The following is a 20,758-nucleotide window of genomic DNA, read 5'->3' as shown; positions in this document are numbered from 1 at the left end:
TTTTTTTGGTCTCTGTTTTCACTTGGATCTCTAAACATGAAATTGTATCTTATACTGTAAAATTGGCATTAAAGATAAATAAAGAAATAAATAACTTCTTTCCCTGAAAGGAAAAGCTTTATATACCTAGTTCTACCTAGGCTGAGATGAAACTTAACTTTGCAGAGGGATTTGTTTCATTAATCCTTCCCACTGTGTAGTTTGGAGGCATTCTCCAGTTTCTACAGCAAAGCTAATTCAATTGCTCCCACCATTTGGAAGATTAAAAATAAACATAAATATAGATTGGAAGGTACACTGTGAATCTCTGCTTATACAAACAAAAGCTAAAACCCTCTAGCAAAAAATTTAGCAACTTTAATGCTCTCCACTTACTACATTTATAAATATTTTTATAAAACAACATATATATAAACAAAATTTTCATATAATGAATTTATTATTATATAATAAAGGAATCTCACTAAACCTCAATCTTCTGAATTTTCATCCCACTCACCTCCAAAGTGTCTCACTGGTGTGGGTAAGACATGCCAGGTGTCAGGAGCACCACGTTTCAACAATATTTCTCTAAAATTCTGAGTATTTGGTTTGTCAAAGACACAGCCACAGTGCCACCCAGCCAGGTCTATCACCACTGCCCACCTCATTTTACCAAGGGAAGGATTCCGAAGCACAGCCATCAATTCCCCCCCATGAGCAGAAAGGGGAACAAGAGCCAGCGACATCTATATTACATTAGAAACATATTCCATGAACCCTCAAACACTTCAGTGCACTGATCCATCTTATTTTTGCCATATTTACTGGCAGTGAGTAAAGCTTCCAAAAATCCTTACAAAGCAAAAGCTCTTCTATTACTGGAAAAGTAAAACAAAACCAGAAAGAGCTACTTTTAAAGAAGTCGTTACTGAAACTACAGCAGTATTTTTGCTGATTTTGATGTATTTGGAAAGAAGCAAAAGAAGGTCTGTAAGACAGTATTTATTTTTCTATTATGCTTGCTTTACTTTGTTACTTTTTGAAACTGCTACTATCATTTGTATTTTTTTTTCCCCTCCCTCTTGGATATGTCTTTTTTCACTAAAAAACTCACAGTATAAGCACACAAACCCTCCATAAAATTTCTTTCTTGAAGACATGGAAAAAAATAGTCATTTTTACTGTCAATTTACCTACTTATCCCCAGAGTTGGACACTATTAACAAATATTTTTAAGAAGGACATTAATAATTCTCCTCAAAATGATCTAAGTACATACCCTCCAAGCAATTTTAAGGTCTGTTAACAATAGTTGCATTTGCCATTTAAAGCAAAAATAAATGCAAGTGAAAGTAATAAGCAATATCTATTTATAGGTCTCCAAGACAGCTGCACCAAGAATACAACATGCAATAGAATAATTCCCTGATTTAATTCTTTGGCTTATAACATCCAGTTAGGTTTTATTTATATCACATGCATATGCAACCAATTCATATTGATTTGTAAAAAAGCTTATACAGAGGAAAGTAAATTGTGATCTGAAAAGTCTTCTGACACAGCAGAGAATATTAAAGAAGATATTTTCTCTCAGGTACTCAGTGTACAGACTGAGCAATTTCTTCACTGGAAGGGTTGATAAACATTGGAATAGGCTGCTCAGGGAAGAGGTGGAATGACTGTTCCTACAAGTGTTCAAGAAATGACTGGAGATGGCAGTGAGTGCTGTGGTTCAGTTGGCTAGGGGGTGATCAGTTCAAGGTTGGACTTGCTGACCTTGGAGCTCTTTATCAACCTAAAGGATTCTATTTCCTTTAAATGTCTGGTAATTCCTGTTTCCACGAGAATTATAATATAATTGCTCACAAGAGTTATAACTCCTCATCCAAAGAGTGACCAAATGTATTCTACTCTCATCTCTGTTTTGGGAAGTCTAGTAAGACAGCTGGACACAAATGCTAAGAGGCATGAAGGGAATTTGTTGTCAAATAACACCCATTTTTCTAATTTGTAAATTGGTTTTAAAATAGATTTTTGCTGCTCTAATAGTAAAAAAAAATTAGTCCTGAGGACAGATACAGCTAAAGGTGGTTACCATAGGTGAACAGCCAGCCTCTCTGTGAAGAGGAAATAATTGTAGGGTTTCTTCATGGTGTTACAGACTTCTTTCCCAAGCTACTGACTGCACCTCTTACTGCTTAATCTGTTGTACATCATTGTCTTGGCTTCCCACTGGTTTTCTGATGGAGCACAGGTGAAGCTTCTGGTATCTGTTAACCTCCTTTTTTCATTCCTCTGAGTGGACTCTTGAGCAGCACAATTTTCTCTTTTTTCCCTGATCACAACTTCATACTTAGTTCTAATTCACTCTCTTAAGCTTTGTATAATCATAAAAAACAAACCAAACCAAACCAACAAACAAAACTTCCTTCTCAGCATTAACCTCCCACATTGACAACCACAACAAAATCAAAACTGCGGCCCCACTGATGCTGATGACAAAATTCCCAGCATCTTCTGCCGAGTCAGGGTTTCATCTACATTGCACTACAAAAAGAAAAATTTGTTCTTCAGTAAGATTACGATCAACCGTGAATTAAAAAAAGAAAAAGCAAAAAAAACCCACCACAAAACAGAAAACCCACAACAAACAAACTTTCATCCAGAAATATTTCATCCAGCTTACCTAGTAAATTGAGAGAATTCTCTCACAAGATGTTTTGTATAGCACATATGCAGCACTTGCTGCATTATCATAGAATCACAGAATATTTTCAGTCAGAAGGGACCCACAAGGATCAAAGTCCATCCCAGTTTACTTTGCTATATACAATACTAATTTATAAAAAAGCTTATATATAAAAAAGCAAACTAGGCACAAGGCAGCCTCAAGAACCCCACCATGTGCCTGAGAGTGTTGTCCAAAAGCTTCTTGAGCTCTGTGAGGATGGAGCTGTGACCACTGCCCTGGGAAACCTGCTCCAGTGCCCAATCACCCTCTGGGGAAAGAACCTTTCCCTGATATCCACCCTAAACCTTCCCCTGACACAGCTTTGGGCCTTCCCCTGGGTCCTGTCACTGGTCACAGAGATCAATGTCTGCCCCTCATGACGATGTTGAACACTCCAATGAGATCTCCTCTCAGTCTTCTCTTCTCTTATACACATATATCATGTATAGATTATATAAACATAACAGAAATTAAGTCCTCAAATAATATCAATTATTTCAAGAGTAGTATCAGCACAATTTACTCAAGTGTTGTTACTAATAAGCTTACGCTACCCAGTACCTCTAAGCTTTTAATGTTATTTTTTCCTAACAACATTTTTGAATACTAAAAAAAACCAGCCATTGATACTTAAAGTTTATTATCCTTCTATGTCGCAGTATTTCATAAATGGAAAAAGTTCAACCCTTTGCAAGAATAGTAAACTTAACAAATCTTATACAAACATAGTTATCTATAGTTCTCACTAGACTGAAAGAGACAATTCTCCATGACAGAGGAGAAATTCATATGTTTAAAACTAAATGGAAGACTTAAGACATCGTTTAACTTTCAGGAATTTTTCCAACTTCACATAAAATTTGGCTTGCGCACGTAAATTTCGTAAGTTAAAATAAACTTCCTCAAGGCACTAGTTACGCATGGCAGAAGATTCTGCCTCCACAGAACTTTATCTATGAAGAGAATTCATCAAGTAACCCTGCCAAAGGACAAAGTTTCTTATAATAGTACTTCCCTTACCAACACTGCCTTCCCCCTGCCCCAACCTTTGCTGTCCTTTAATTCTTCATATTCAAGCAACATGGTTAGAAAACAGCAGCCAGGGGAGAATGAAAATAAGAGAAAAGGAGCAGGAAAATAAACTAAAGCAATTGACAAGAAAACAAGATACAATGAACTCTTCAACTACGAAATATAAGGAGGTAAGCGACATGAATATAACACAGAAGATGAAGCAGATGAAGAGCACAGGGAATGAAAACCTGAAAACACAAGAGCACATTTTTATCCCTGGCCTAGAATAAATCTAGAAGCTTCAGCTCCACTGATTTCTGTGTAGTGAGCTAAGACATTTCTAATTTTCTGGCCTATGCAGAGGAAAATGTTCTGCACTTAGAACTGTAAAGCACTGAGAGTGAGGAGATTTCACACGTGAAACTTGACAAGAGAGTCACACATCCTTCATCACAGCAAAATGCCAGGAAATAGACTTAGGAGGCGGGGAGAAGGAAAGCGTAAGAGATGGTCAAAGACTTGTCTCCTATGAAAGGAAAAGTGAACACAAACCTGCCTTCCTTGCTTGCTTTTCCACTTCAATATCATAGCCATAAACTGCTCCTTATTTAAATAGGTGTAGGCTACTCAATCTGAAAGAAGTTTATTCTACAAAGGCATTGGGCTCTGGGGAACAGACGAGATCTCTGGAAAATCGTCTTTCCTTCAGCACGTTGAGTTGCATGAATAAGCAAAGGAAACAGGAAAGACATCCAGCTAAATGTCACCATTTACAAGAGGCTTTGTCTCATTTCAAACAAGCCCACAGCTACCACTTCTTTCCTGACTCCTTCCCTAGCATATTTAGGCTCCCAGAGGCACAAGGAAGGGCAGGCATTGCTCAGCGCACCTCAGCAGTGCCTGCTCCCCCCACAACCCCTGTCCCAAGCCAGCAGTGCTGAATCTCCCTCTACCTCTTTTCTGCTCCTTAACTCAGTCTGGCAGGACTATTAAGTAACAGGAAGGAAAATTTTCACTAGGATGCATATTTAATGGTCTGTGATTCTTCCATTTTGATTTTCCTAAACCTCAAAAGTCGCCTTGTTTTAGATGCCAGACAAACAGATGTAGCAGCAGCAGAAACAGTTCAAGCTGCCCTTCTTCCTCAACCACAAACAACGGCACACCTCTCCCACCATCAGCTGTGTTTCAGACCACCAAACCTCACTATTCCTTCTGCCATGGAGTTCCCAAGGGGCACTGGGCACATCCTTTATATTGACATATGAACAGCTAATCCAAATTCTTTAACCAATATCCACATTCAGCAACAAAACCATGTCAGTTTCCCCATGTAGGGCCTCAACAGGAAGGAGGACTCAGCAAGAAAGACAACAGTGCTTTGGGGGTAGCACTGAAGAACAACTCGAGCAACATCTGCTGTGGTTTATGGAGGGAAAATTCTCAGTCTCAGCACTTGCAGCTTTCATGGAAGAAACTGAAAACTCAGCTGTACTTTGGATGGTATTTAAAATACTCCTAGAGTCTGCATGGATCAGGAAGAAAAATAAAAAAACCCACCACACATAAAAGAACCACACACACCCCTACCCCCATCAGCAGCCTCTAAGACAGAGCCAGTTCCCTGTAATTTAACTTACGACTCTTCCATCTTCATTTTTCCCTGGGGGCAAATTCAGCCCTGACCTAAACAGACACAAATTCCATTAAACTGCACTGGGACTCAATCCAGTTCTGCCAGGTCACCCAGCAGCCTTGAAAATATGGGTGAAGCCAGTTTTGTCCCTATGGGAATAACAAATCGTTACAAGTTGCTGCACTATTTTTCCAAGTACATCATCATTGAATTTCTCCATTATCTGCATGTCACTAAATTGAGTCAACACAACATTTTACATTGGTAATGAGACCCTTGGCCACTCAGCATTTACTCCTGGTAAGGAATGATACAGGGGCCTGTTCTGTCCACTGAAGGCAGTCTGCTGTTTCCACAGCCCAAATCACGGATCTCTGCAGTCATATGTGCAGTTTCCTCATTCACAGGACTCACACCAGCCTCTTCAGAAATCTTTCTTGAGAGATATAATTACTGCTTTAAGACTGCTCTCCAGGCTAAGTTTCATTAAGCACTTGAGGAAAAAATATATTGTCTATACATTCATTCTGCAATCAATTTCAAGTTAAATCTGCCATAACTCTCATGATTTTGATAGTCTATTAATATAGACAATATTGCCAAATAATTTATACCTGTTACATCACCACATACAACCATTTCTAATAGACAAGGTTTATAAGCAGCCAATGACATTTAGATAAGGCCACTTTTAGATCATTGCAGGAGGTGATGGTCAAGTGATTCTTGCCACAGCACACAATTATTTGAAAAAAGCATTATTTAAAAAACTGAATAAAGGATTTCACAAATTAGAACAAGTGTACCACAATTATTAACAATCCTTTCTGATTTTAGCACATATAATGCAACATTGCTACTTGAATGCTTCAAGAACACTGAGGATTCTGCTGTTTGAAATAGTTGGTAAACAACTTCAGTATCTCACCCTAAAACTGGCAGGAGCACTAGAAGACTTTTTGCACGCTTTTCTAGCTCTAGCAAAAACCAGAAGGTATCAATCACCCAGGTTTAACAGCAGCTGACTGGAGCCATTCATTGAGTTGTGCATTGCTACTACTGTGCCTCCATGAATAAGTCTCAAAGTCTCCCCCTCCTTTTTTTGTTCCTCTGAGTGGACTCTTAACAGCACAATTTTCTTCTTTTTTTTTTTTTAACTTTCTGAATAGCTTCAAGAGATCAGCTGGAAAGAACCACCATTAGTAAAAACAAAAGTTTTCAAAGAAAAAGTGGGAACAAAGTGGACATATTAGAGACAAGCTGTGATTCATGGCCTACACTGTGCTTTGCCCCTCTCTTTACCTCAATGCACTTCTCAGTTTTACTGCTGGGTATGAGCAGGGCAGACCATTGCACTTCTCCTAGCAACCAAAAATCACTTAGGGGAAAAAAAGGCATGCTGTCTGCTGAAAGGGGGAACAGAGATATTTGGGGTCATACAAAGACAGACATATGTTCTTTTGCATTTGATTCTAAATTGAGCAGTTGTCAAAAAAGACTCAGTAAATAATAACAACAATAAGCAGTTCTGGTGAAACTGGTTTACACTGATTCCTATTTACTTAAATATCTGTTTGCTTACTTGTCACATTTCATTTTCCTTCAATTCAGTGCTTTAATGGTTCCTACTACTGTTTAGAGTTTTGCTTTCAGGGATATAAATCCTATCCCGTTTCTGAACAGTTTCTGAAGTTGTTTTCTTTGCTTACATCTACACACACTTCTAATGATCTCTCCATACAGCTGTTTTGTGGGGTTTTTTTTAATCTATTTCTATACACAGAGAAAACTATGCTTAGGAATTTAAACACAACAGCACTAAAAGACAATTTTATCATAGGATCCTCCTATTCTAAATGCTGAGATTTTACCCCATAGATAAGACTTACATGTTACAGAACACATTTTCTGATCTCATTTGGTAAAGACCACACTGTACAGTTTAAGATGATGAAACAAGTTAAAGCAGAAGAAAAAAAAAAAAACAAACACAGAATTGTGTAACTCAGACATACATCTGAATAGCAAAGTCACACTGACTAACCAAACCATTATATTTTAAAGCATTATAACTTAAAAACCAGTTTGATGACAGAACAGATGCATAGATCAAGGATAAAATGCAGCCTGCAGTACTTCTGATAGTTAATTTTATTTCCCCACTAGAAGTCCTTTGCTTAATAGCTGTTGCCTTGACATAAACCAACCATTTTAGTCAGTCTACTGAATTCTTCTTACATATCATAAAAACACATATACAAAAAGCTCCAGCCAATTTATCACAGCACTTCTGCAGTGCATCAGGTTAAAGCCAGCTCAGACCTTGGTTCACTGCATCAAACTACAAATAAGCACTTTCTTGAAGCCACTCCAACCAAACCTGGACTAAAACAATTTAACAGAAAAGCTTAAAGCATGGATAAGTGATGTACAAACAACACAGCAATGATAAAAGCCTAAACATACTGAGCATGAAACAACCCTGCAGTGCTCAGGTAAGCATGGTAAGCATGACTGAGGTGCTTTGCTCCCCTGATCATTCCCTACACCATCTAAAACCCAGCTCTTCTCTTGGGTGTCTCTCTCCTTCAAGCCATGGACCTGGAACCAGGCTACTATTCCACTCTTTCTCCCAGCTGACAGTGCAATTTCCCTCTCCAGAAAACTGTCAGAGTGGGCCAGTGCTCCTGGAACAATAAGCAGCTCCAGGTCTCAAAGGTGACACAATATACTCTGGAAAATGAGAAGGAGGATGCACCCTCAGATCCTTTACCTGCAGGCTTCTACTATGGAGTGACAGCCCCAAAGAGACCAAGTTCTCCAGGGAAAGGCAAGCCAGGTGAAGAGAACACACTTTCCAACTAGTTTGGTGCAACAGCTTTGCAATACCATTCAAACTTTTCTTATTACTGAAATTAACTATTGTCCATCTTTTAGCTGCAGAATTCTTTTCAGGATAAAATGAACTGTTAAAACTGGCCATTCCATTTGCCAGGATGAAATCATCTGGGCTACAGAACATAAAGACCTTGAAAACTGCACAGAATGACAGCCTGAGAACCCATGATTATAGAGCTCCTCCAGCACTGAATACTCTTCACAACTGCTTTTTAACTCTTTGACATTTTCACAGCAGTAAAAAAAAAGTACCTCTGGTACCCTGTCATGAACTGTCCCTCCATTCAAAATAAATGAGAAACAAGTTGACTGATGTCAGTTACCTGACATTTTGGTTTCAAAAGGTTACATTTTTTCCACTCAGTTTCTCTTGTAATCAATGGCAAGTGATTAATATGAGTGAACCACAGCTCTGTGTTTTACAACTTGCTGCTGGCCCTTAATTCCTTACTTATTTGTCCAATCTGCATTTATGACAGGCACATCACAGAGATGCTCTTGTCTCCTTGGCACACTGCACTGAAGCAATAGAGGCAATGCCTAAATACAAACGAAAGGACCATATGCTGCAACAGACAGGGTGGCACAACCATCTAGGTAGTCTCTAATGAGTCAGACCATACTCAGCTCATGGCATCCCCACTCATCCTACCAGTTCATTTCCATATACTAGACCAAATAAACTGTTCTCCGAGCTAATGTGAGGAAAAGTGAGGAAAAAAAGTAAAAAGCAGGATTTAACAAAGTATAAAGTAGCACAATGGCAGGTCCTTCACTGTCATCAGACTTAAGAATTGTACTGGAACTGAAGTTGTACAATGAAGACTCGCTGACAAGGGTAATTCTGCAAGCAAATACCACATATCACTAAGGATGCTCCAAATCCAACTTGGAATAGCCTCTTGTGCTTGTGCATTGAGCAACTGAAAATGATAAGGAACGAACCCAAAGACGTTTTGTGCTCTTCCAGTCATCACTCAGGGAGGCAGAACTGAAGGAGTATCCCCACAGCCACGACAAATAACAGGACTGGAAGCCTGCAACAGCACCTGCATGCACACAATCCCGATGGGTTACAAAACACACACTGGAATCACCAGATAAGGGCGACCTTCAGTTATCAGCAAGCCAGAGACACGACGGTTCCTGGTAGAAACAACAATGCAAACAAGCAACAAGGAATCCTGTTTGCCCACCTATCTAGTACATAAGCAGAAAGCTCTCTCACAACCCAGTTAAACAGATGTATTAACTCAGAGATCTACAGATAATAACTGTTATTTAGTTAGTTTACAGAAAAAAAAATGCTCAGAAAAAAAAAATCAAAAAATACTGGAGGAGAATGGTAAAGAGTTAAAGTTCAAAGCACATGCACAAGATACTTCTGCCAGAACAACATTCAGATGAATATCCTCACTTCACATTTGCCCAGAACCCAGAAATGAATCTCAGTAAGCCTTGGCCATCAGAGCACAGCAGCTCAATGTAAGTATCAGCAAGTTCTTATTAGGGGTACTACTGGTTAGTTTGTCCACTGCTGCTCATGTATTAATTGATGAAGGCAATCATTTTAATAAAATTAAGAGAACATGTTTCATCTCTTCCATGGCAGCAATGCCAAGAAAAGCTGCAGAGATGAAATTAAAAAGCCATTTTTTTACTTCATGAACTTTTGTCTTGAAAAAACATTAAGAATGCGTATCTTTATACACAAGACATTGTCACAACATACACTGCCGTGGAGATGGCCAAAATACACTGAGTATCATCACAGAATAGAAAGCTTCATCCCCTACAGAGTAACACCATACCATATCAGAAGGCTTCAGGACAGAGCAACATCTCACTGCTTCAGAAGGCCGCAAATATCTGCCCCTCTCATTCTTTAGCCCAGGCTTTTATCCCCTCCTGCTGATGCACAGCACCTGTGTGCCCTCTGTTCCCTCTGGGATTGGTCAGTGCCCCTGGGCACTCCATGGCTCATTACCTTCAATGCTGCTCACCTGCTTTTCACAGCTGTAGCTCATTGGGGATGAGGCTCAGCCACAGCCCCACTCCCAATCACCACAAACTGTGTGCCTACACCACATAGCACAAGAATTAGCTTTTTTGTCACAAAGGGCAACTCTGCTCTAGTAAAGAGAGCACTGAGGAAAGGAGTGAGCAGAACTGAGGCACCAATACACACTTGTACCCTCTAGTATTTTTGTAGGTGTTGTAGTGTTGCATGTAAGAAGCAGCCAACTTCATCCTGTGGCAATCATCCTGTTATCAGTAAGCTAAGATAACACTGCCTGCTTTCTCAGTGTTCTGTGAACTCAACAGATTTCAGTGGTGCAGAATCAGCACCTAAATTAATGGGCCTTATTTAATTATCCACTATAACAACAAAAGTTATTAACCACAGGTGATTAGCAGTTATTTTGTTAAGGAAAAGGTTTAAGGTGAGGACAACACTAAACTCAATCTTATTAATGAGCTTATAACTTATAATTGTTCAACTGTTGTGCACAATTTATAACAGAAGTCAGTTGTGAGAGTAAAGATGGTGACGCTAAAATACACATCTGCAAACCTCTATTTCTATACAAATATTTTGCATTCAAAGATCTCATAACTAACAGTCCACGTGACCATCCTGCATAAAAGGTATCCTGAACATTCTCTCTAAAGTAGTGATTTAGGATCTGATCCTGTACCTGTCCACATACCAAAACAAATTGTTTTGAACATACATGGCATGTGTACTGTCAAAACATAAGCACCAGAATCCTCAGGCAACAATAAAAGGGAACTTTAAAAATTCAGTTCCATGTAAGAAACCAAAAAGCCAACACATTTATTTATTTATTTATTTACTTATTTATTTATTTGGCAAGAGCAAAGTACTTGCAGTATTCTGCCACCTTCTTGCGAAATAAAGAGATTTCTACAGCAAGGTAGAAAAGCACACCAGTAAGGGAGTCTCTTGGCAAGAACCAGCATCAATATGATCACTAAGAACCCTCCCCAAGGTTGGTGTGAGAAGTGAGAGCCAGATGGCAGCCACGGGAAGAGCACGCTCAGCCATGCCAGCTGAGATAACAGATAAAACCTGACAGCAGCGTCCTCTTAGGTGGCTGAAACAGAATGCACAGGACCTGTTAGCAATCTATTCAGCCCAGATCAATATTTGAATAGCAATTCAAGGGTAGCAAATGGCTAAAAAGCCATTGCATACTCTTCAGTAATTTTCACTAAATGGTTCAGCAGTGGACAGAGCACGTCTCGAATTCAGGGCCATGAGCCCACATAGCATTGCTATGGAAAAGAGATTCCTGCAAATGGAGCTGACTGGACAGACCAGCCAAAGCCTCCCTCCCTTTTCTCCCATCATACTTTTTGGCACATCTCCTTGATACTTTTTAAGCATCCTTAAAAATGTACTTTAATTCTTTTGTCTACTTTTAAGGTTGCATATCTTTAGCCTGCATTGCTAAAACTCAATTTCCCTGAGCAATATCAATCTCATCATTACAAAGAGTTGCTAATGGAAGGATTATTGAAGTCAGTGCAACTCAGATAAAGGCTTAAAACCCCCTAATTTCAACTTTTCAGGAAGATTTGTGGAGTATCAGACCTTTTGCAGAGCTCCAAATTAGCAAAGACACAAACCAAAGAACCTGGATTATCATTTGCTTTTCAAGCAAATCCATCTCTGCATGTACATGGACAGGGTTCCCTCATTGCTTATCTTCTGCACATGAAAACTTATTGTTCCAATGGTGACTTACAAGACAGGAAGTAAAGAAAGCAAAATCTTAAGACTAATTCAGCAAAAACTGTCATCATAGGCATAAATTCATCCTTACTCAGCAAATTTTTAATGTCTATGATTAACTTGAAACATGTGTTTAAATTCTTATTAACTTCAGCAAGACTGTGGCTAAGAGATGGAAGCACTGAAATGCTCTGCAGAATTGGGTCCTATGGAAGACCAAGGTAACAGAAACAAAACTGCAAACTCTCCAGAATTTTACTCTGAAGGCATTAAAATGCACACATTCCACAGAAGCAAAGGTTATCCATCAACAGCAAAACTCACATGAGAGATCAAGACCCTGTCAGCTCAAATATTCCCTGGAACAACATACTCCAGCTTTATATGTAAGCCATGTTCTCCAACAGGCAACAGGGACTGCACAAGACCACAGATGTGTAGATCATTGGCATGAAGAAATAAAATTAATTTAAAAAAATAAAAAGGAAAAGAGATACAGAATGTTGCAGCCACCACACCATTTCAGATGCACACCTTCCATTAAGAAGTGCTTTTGAAATATATTAATATGGTAATGAAAGGCTGTTTATTCAGAATTATTCTCATATATCTTTAACACCTTCTCCCATCCAAGAGCATCACACTTGTAGTTTTCAAGGGACTAAAAGCCAGCTTTGACATAAAAAGTTGTCATTTTCATTGAAAGTACTTATGAGTCCTACCAGGCAAGGGTCTGGCTCACCAATACCTATGTTCACATCAGTTGTTACCTTTTAATATTTGTTCTTCTAAACTTTATTAATTATTGGAAAAAGGTCAACAAAACACAGAACAATCAAAGAACAATCAATTGAGCTCTATTAAAAATCCACATGTAATCAGCTCATTTAACTCCAGTAGCAAGTGGCTTACTTTATGGCGCATACTCTGTCTAGTGAGGTGTTCTGTTGTTTGTCTGTGTGTGTTTTGGCATTTGGGATTTTTTGTGTTTCATTTTTTCTTTGTTTGCTTTGTATCAAGAACAATAACCAAAACTGATAGCTAAAGGAAAAGGTAATGGAAGTTATTCACTCATCAGAGTGCAAGAACATGGGCAGGGTTACAAGAAAATCAAAGGCACAATAATAAAACCCCTAAAACCTACATATGTGTATGTAGCACATGTTCTCTGCCGCTTTCATTGAGTAGTGTAATTTTCAGGTGTTCTAAAACCATGGACAGCAAAAATAACTTTAAAAGAAAAATATTATCATTTTGATCTATACCGCTTTTCAACTACTAAATAAAAGGAAACTCAGAGGGAAAAAGATGGTTAGCATGCCTCAAATGGTGCAGTGTCAATGTCTGGACCTCTTGCCAAGAATAAAAACAAAAACATCCAGTCAAGCCTAACAACAAAACCCCCTCAAAGCCAGAAATGCACTAATAGGTAACTTTCTAACACAGAAAACAAACAAAGGACCTATAAACAAGAAGTCTGTTGGGTTTTGTATTTTATTCTTAAACTAAAGCATCACAAATGGTGCTGATGTTGACAGAGTTCTTTTCAAAGCAACTAGTGGTATATGTCAGCCTAAGATGTGATTGTAATTACTATGCTTCTAAAGAGACAAAAGCACTGTGTGCCAAGCCTGCCTGCCAGTATTTCTTCAAAGCTACTTGTTAGTCATTTCGACAATAACAGCTTATATCTACTTGGTCATGATGTGCTATCCACAAAGCTCTTTATTTATTTATTTCAGAGAGTTGTTAATGCAGGCAAACTTGACAGTCTCTGCAATACCTTCCCACAAAAGGGGAGTATCACATATAATTCCGGGAGCTGCTTGGCCATTTTTTCCTAATGGTCCGGCCCTAAATTAGCTGCGTGCTTCACCTGCACCGCCCCACCCGCACAAAGCTGAGCCAGAACAAACGTTCTACATGTGTTCCCCATGACAAAACTCGAATAAATTATACCGTGCTCCTGTCGTTCCAGCAAGCTGGTTAATTGCATTTGTTTCATATATCTCCAAACAGACTGGTACTTTAATTACATTCTGTAACACCAAGCTCCTGTGATTCACTCTGTCACTTCCACTGAGCACTTTAATTGTATTCCTTCTAGCTACATACAATTTTAAACACTTACTAATAATTACATTTCTATAATCTGATGTTTGCAGTTTGTACACAAAGATACCTCCAGTATCAGTGGCCTTAAAGTTAAGGATCTTTTGTTACATCAAGAAAAATAGAACAAACCATAAAACCAAATCCCTTCAGAACTATGATTGCACTGACAGACATAAATGTTCCATTAAATCCTTTCACAGTTAAAAGTTCTCCTGTTTAGTTTAGCATGTGCATACATTATGCAGAAATTTTCTTATCGACTGACAAAGCCTAAGATTTAACTGCAGAGCATATCATGCACCCAAGGTAAAACCGCACTTGAATCTGTCCCTCTTCTGTTCTGCCTCCTTTCTTGCTAGGGGGTGGTGGAGAAACACCCAAAGCGTTCTGTGACTGCAAACAATAAACCCGGAGCCCTCGCCTCGGGACTGATGTAGCGAATGCTGTGAACAGCCTCTTGGAGCAAAGTTTGCTCTGACAAACAGGCAGAAACATCCAGGCTCCCAGGCACTGCATTCACCCCAAATGTAAAGGGCTGTTTAGCACTGCTAACACCCAGTGCTAGCCGGGCTGTGGAGCATTGGGGCCAGCACACCCTCTGTAGAGAGGGATGCTCGCTCCCCATCGTGTGCTTGAGCTGCTCTGGTGCACCCACGGCCTGAGCGGCAGCACAGCGCCCACCCCTCCTCTGAAAGGCAATTTGCCCTCGCGATGAAGTTCTCGCCCTGCCAAACCGTGCTTCCCCGAGATGGTAATTTACAGCTCCCCATCCAGCACTTAAACTCGAAACCACAAGAAACGTTGCAGAGCACACCCAAAGGGGAGGGGGAGGGCGTTCATGAGGAATCCCACCCCTTCCCCAGACGTCGCTACAGCTCCGCGCAAACCCTCCCTCCGGGGAGCTCGGCGTGAGCACGGAGCTGCCGGGGGACGCTGCCGCCCCACCTGCCCTGCCCTGCCCGGCTCGGCGGAGAGAGGCGGAGCGGGGTGCTCGGGGCCGCCGCCGCCCCGCGCTCCCTGCCCGCCTCCTTCCCTCCCTTCATTCCCTCCATTCCCTCCCTTCCCGCCGCTCGCCAGCGCCGAGCGAGGCGCTGAGGGACTCTGGAAATCCGCCAGTCCGCCTCACCTGGAGCCCAGGCAGGGCTAACCTATTTATTTCATCAGCTGGCGCTACCCGTGCAAAGTTTAACAATAGAAGGCGGCAAAGTAACGCCAGTAATACAACAGCGCTCTGCTTCTCCTTTCCCCTTCCCGCTCCCCACCCCCAAATAAAAGATTTATCACGGTAGTTTTTTTACTCTTTGCTCGCCACCTCAAGCTGACATTATTCCATTCATAAGCTGCTTTTCCATTAAGTTAGGAGACGGGAAGGGCTGCTTATTGGAAACATACATGCTCCCTCTTCCGATCCCTCCCTCCCCAAATACCATTTTTATACCAGAAACAAACTTAGGGCTCTGTAACGTTAAAGCTTATAATGCCATCCATGTGCTGTCCCAAATCAAATTCAGATGAAGGGGATTTCTGCACAGAAATGACATATCTAAAATAAGCGAACTTACCACAGACTTGTAAAAACGCAAATCCGAAGAGCAGGAGTGGCGTCAGCAGACCCATTTTGACATATTAAAAACAATCCCGATCGCTTGCGAGACCAATTCCACAGAGATTTTTTAAAAAAAATTTAAAAAAAGAGAAAAAAAAGAAAAAAGTATCCAAAGCCAGTAAGAGGTAGGTCCAAAAGTTTTCAGTTTCCTAGCAGCTACTTAAAGTGGAAAGGGAAATCTTCAATTCAAAAGCTGGAGATGCAAAGGTCTTGAATGTGACACTTTTAGATCCATACAGATTAGAGAAGCAGCGAGTGAGCTCCGAAGGCTTCTGCTTTGCACACACGCTCCTTCCTAAATTCCCACCAATCCAACCCAAGCAGGGGAATTATTCAAGTGTGTCTAAGACTCTCTTTAGGATCCATGGCAATCCAAAAGCAAGCTCTTTCTTCGGAAGACAAGGAGAGACTCTGAGAAAGGACCTGATTCCTAGAAAGTGCTCCACAAACTTCCCGGCACTTTGCAGGAAAACCATTGGTTTGGTTCGGCTATTTTGCCTTCCTCTCGCTCTCGCCCTCCCCCTACCCCCTTTCTCTCTCCCTTTCTCTCCCCAAATCAGTTCAAGCTGTAGAGTTTCTCACTTAACTTCCATAATAGGAACGCCCAGGCAATGTGCTACACGGGAGGGGAACGGCTTGCTTTCTCAGCATCCCCTCAAAAGAGAAAAAAGATAATGAAGAAAAAAAAAAAAATTAAAGCCGTGTCCCCTGCACCTCCCTCCTCAGTGGCAGCGGAGCGGGAACTGGAGGAGGGCAGGAGCGCGGCGCGGTGCCGAGCGCTGGCGGGGGCTGCGCGGACTTGGGGGCTCTCCCGCCGCCGCGGCTCTCCCGGGCGGCCCCGGACTCCGCCGCTCCTCTCTCTCCTCGCTCCGCTCCTCTCTCCCCTCCTCTCCCGCCGCCTCCGCCTCCCGCCGCCGCGGACACACCGGCTGGCAGGGAGAGGGAGGAGAATGAGCGCGGCTCCCGAGGCTGCCTGGGGAAGGGAGGCTGCGGGGTGTGGACTAAACCACTGCGCTCCACACCCACGCGTCCCCCTCTCTCTCTCTCTCTCTCTCTCTCTCTCTCTTTCTCTCTCCTCCCGGGCTAGGGAGATGGGGACGGCGATGCCAGCAGGCAGGCAGCCGCAGGGCTGGGAATCAGGATCGCTGCCTCCCCTCTACAGTTGGGTGTAGGTAGGATTTACATGATTGCTCCTCACTGCTTCCTCTTTAATGGGCAGCTAATTTTTCGGTAAGTGATTTTCATGGAACTGTTCTCTAATTATTCATTTTCCCTCTCGCGCGCGCACGCAGGCGCTCGGGAGTGAGACCCCTTGAAAGGATATTCCCCAGGGATTTCTCTGCTGGCCCGCTCTGTGGAAAAGGAAGGGAATGTGGCAAATAAAACAAAACACAAAACAAAAGGTCGCACGTGTCCCACAGAGCCGGCGGGCTCTGCCGAAACCCAGGAGCCTCCAGCCTCCCTTGGGCCCCTCGGATGCAGCGCAGCTCCAGCCGGAGGGAAAGTTTGGAGGTCCCCGGAGGCGGCAGTGATGGAGCCGGGAGAACGAGGCGCCTTCGCCCCCCAGGAGCCGGGAGAACAGCTCCTCTCCCACAGACGCTCGGAACAAACCCCGAAGCGCCACAGCACAGAGAGGGAGGGACACGGGGGAAGGAGCCACGCGGAGGAAAGCGGGTTGTGAGCGGCTCCCGGTGCCGGAGCGGGGCAAACCCCGTGAGGGGACACAGATACCAGTGAAGGGGAGCACTGACACCCCGCGATGGGAGCTGAGGCACCCCGTGATGGGAGCACACACCCTGTGATGAGGACACACACCATGTGAGGGGTCAGAGCCAGCCCGTGATGGGGGGCACAGACGCCCTTAAAGGGGTCACACACACCCCGGGGATGACAGACACCCCTGAGGGATCACACACATCCTAGAGGGAACACCGACGCCCCGCTGGGGATGCGCAGACACCCCAGAGGGGCACAGACATCCAATGAGGGGTCACAGACACCCCGAGGGGGCTCAGACACCCCGTTAGAGGGACATAAACACCAAATGAATGGTCACAGACACCCCATTAAAGGGACACAGGCACCCCGTTAAGGAGGAACAGACACCCTGTTACGGGGTCGCACACACGCCAGGGGTCACAGTGGTGACACGAACACCGTCAAGGGGACACACGAGCCCCGTTGAGGGGTCGCACACACGCCGCGGTGGGACACAGATGCCCCGTTCGGGGTCACACTCACACAGGGCCGGGGCGGCCCCGCTGTCCCGCCCGGCCGGGCCGGCGGCAGCGCCTCACGGTGAAGCCCGAGCGCCCCCTACTGCCGGGCTGAGGGCAGCGGCCGCCCCCGCGCCCGACGCTGCCTTTGTCGCCGCGGCTCTGGGGTCCCAAAGGTTTCATCTCGCCCTGCTTTCTTCCTTTTTATTTCTTTTTCCATCTTTATTCTAAATATGCTAGAGATGTATTCTTTTAATCATTTCTTCACGTAAAGGATCTGAATCGTATCTGTGCATAACGTGCGCTGCCCACACATACTCCTATAAATGGTCCACAAGTTAATTCTTCCTCAATTCTTGCGTGCAGTGACAGCTACTTTACCGTACCCAAACGTTGCAGTGTCAGGGTTTTTAACTGTCTGAAATTATTATGGAGACTTCATACAAAGCCAGATAACAACTCCAAAGCCTCTTGGTGCTAATCAGGAATAGTGTCCCCTTATACTCACAACATGCCCTGCAAATAAGTACCATGGAATCACAGAGTGGTTTGGGTTGGAAGGGACTTTAAAGGTCAGTTCTGAACTCCCTACCATGGGCAGAAACACCCTCCACTATCCCAGGTTGCTCAGAGCTCATCCAGCCTGGCCTTGAACGCTCCTAGCATGGATGGGACAGCCGCAGCTGCTCTGGACAGCCTGGGCCAGGGCCTCACCACCCTCACAGTAAAGCATTTTTTCTTAATGTCTAATATAAACCTACTCTCTCTCAGTTTGAAGCCCTTCTCCCTTGTCCTGTCACTCCATCCTCTTGTCAAAAGTTGCTCTCCATCTTTCCTGTGGGCTCCCTTCAGGTACTGGGAGGCCCCAGTCAGGTCACCCCAGAGCCTTCTCTTTCTCGGGCAGAGCAATCCCAATTCTCTCAGCCTTCAATGTGCCTGCCCCATCCCTCAGATCACCTTGGGCTGGCTCCAGCAGGTGCCTGTCCTTGCTGGGCTGGGAGCCCAGAGCTGGATGCAGCCCTGCAGGTGGGGTCTCACCAAAGCAGAGGAGAGGAGAAAAATTCACTCCCTTCCATGCTGGTCATATATTACTACACCTGAAGATTACCTCATGAAGAAAGCTATAAGTAAGACTAATTAGGCTAAAGTGATCAAAAAAGTTGCTCTTTGTCAGTGTGTCTGTGAATTGGCAAAACAAAAGGACCATAACTACCCGATGCCAGTCTGTATAAAATATGTGCAATATTGAAGAATTAGTGGACATTTGAAATACAATGGTGTTAGAGAAAATGCTGACTTGTTCAAAGCAAAGTTTTAAATTGTAAACAGCTTAACAGTGTACAGTTCTTTTCCTGCTTCTGAAATAAATTTAAGATAGATTTAGTAATAGCTGATGCAGGCCAGAACACTTTGTGGATATGTACAGTCTTCAAAACCTTTAGGTACAGAGTTAGCCATAGAAGAGTGTAATGACTTATATAAAACATTCCCAGTGAAATCAGTGGATTATCCATTATAGCTCCTATTTTATTCATTCACTTCCAGAGAATACCACTTTTCAACTATTAAACACTTTCCAAAACTTAGAAAAGCTTCCGCCAAATTCAACCAAGCTTTTTCATGCACAGATTTTGCTCATGTGTGTATCACCGATTTTTTTTTTTTCCTTTTGAGAAGATTTAGCAGTTCCCCAAAATAAAATCAAAGGTCATCCAAAGATGTGCAGGATCAGTAGAGCAGAGGTACAAATGTGTTATGGTTTACAAGCACAGGACAAGTCACAGGTCAGAGTCACTGGCCTGTGAGCAGGGTTTGCTAGGAACAGTGTGTGCTTCCATTCTGAGATGTGGTCCAACACTGGAATAAAAAAACATATGCTTGTCTCTCTGGTCTTTCAATAACCTCCAGCGAGCACGGCCAACAGGACAGATGTTCTCTGCTTGAATAGCAAAGTCTGTACAGAGCAACTGAGTGTGCCAACTATTTGTTTGGCCACGAGCAATATGCCACCTGATTAAATACTTGTGCGGGCAGGATGAGGAAAAGACTTGTCAGGAGCAGTGCACAAAAAGCTTCAGTTCAAAGGGTGTTGTTGAGAGGGGACTTCAGAACAGGGAAATGGCACAGTAAGATTGCACTAATTCATACTCAGGTCAGCCATCAAGTCAGGCAGGACTAATTTGGTAAAGCAGCAGCGAGATCAAATTTGTCAGTGTTGCAAGTAAAAGTTTCATTGCTTTCCCAGTCTGATATGTCATATCATTGATTCCTAGAACTATACATGTGCATTAAAAAGACATATACATCTGCATTAAAATATATATTTAGTGTATGAAAGACTGCATCCAGTGCTTAAAGAACCAGTGTTCTAAGCATAGCCCTCTATTTTCAACCACTCACAGAATTTTTCTTCTAAACCAAAATTACCATTTCTGGTGTTACATGTGTATATATGAGTATATGAGTATATAATATGAGTATATGAGTATATAAAATACTCTATTTTCTGGTTGCCATAAAACCCTCTTATTATTATCTCAAAGAAGAAAGGATTAAGTTGAGGTGGGCAACACAGAATTTCTTGCAGATACCAGAGCTATTCACCAGTCAATTTACTGAAAGTGAAAAGAGGTCTTAAATATCAAAAAAGACACACATGATGCCTAATTTAAATGTAGACAACTAAGTAAAGAGCCTGGTCATTCTGGACTCTGGAATAGAGCAAAAGGCATATCCAGAGACAAATTCAGAGCATGTAATGTTAGGCACCATCAGAAACACAAAAATAGAAAGGAAGAAA

The 20,758-nt window shown here is 42.4% G+C and overlaps 1 protein-coding gene across 4 annotated transcripts in view; it reads right to left on the bottom strand.

Moving 5' to 3' along the window:
- Positions 1-20,758, bottom strand: part of ROBO2 (roundabout guidance receptor 2) — a 1,045,391-nt gene that overhangs the window by 428,428 nt on the left and 596,205 nt on the right. The window contains exon 1 of one of the 4 annotated variants that reach the window (XM_064726837.1): positions 15,699-16,719. The exons of the other annotated variants lie outside the window; for them this stretch is intronic. Within the exon in view, the coding sequence (XP_064582907.1) occupies positions 15,699-15,753 (55 nt within the window). The 5' untranslated portion in view covers positions 15,754-16,719. Of the gene's footprint in view, positions 1-15,698; positions 16,720-20,758 lie in introns of those variants that run through there. 4 annotated transcript variants of the gene reach the window in all.

Source organism: Zonotrichia leucophrys, chromosome 1, assembly GCF_028769735.1.
Source record: "Zonotrichia leucophrys gambelii isolate GWCS_2022_RI chromosome 1, RI_Zleu_2.0, whole genome shotgun sequence".
NCBI lineage: Eukaryota > Metazoa > Chordata > Aves > Passeriformes > Passerellidae > Zonotrichia > Zonotrichia leucophrys.
Note: the sequence above shows the minus strand (reverse complement) of the source record. Positions and strands in the feature narration are given on the sequence as shown.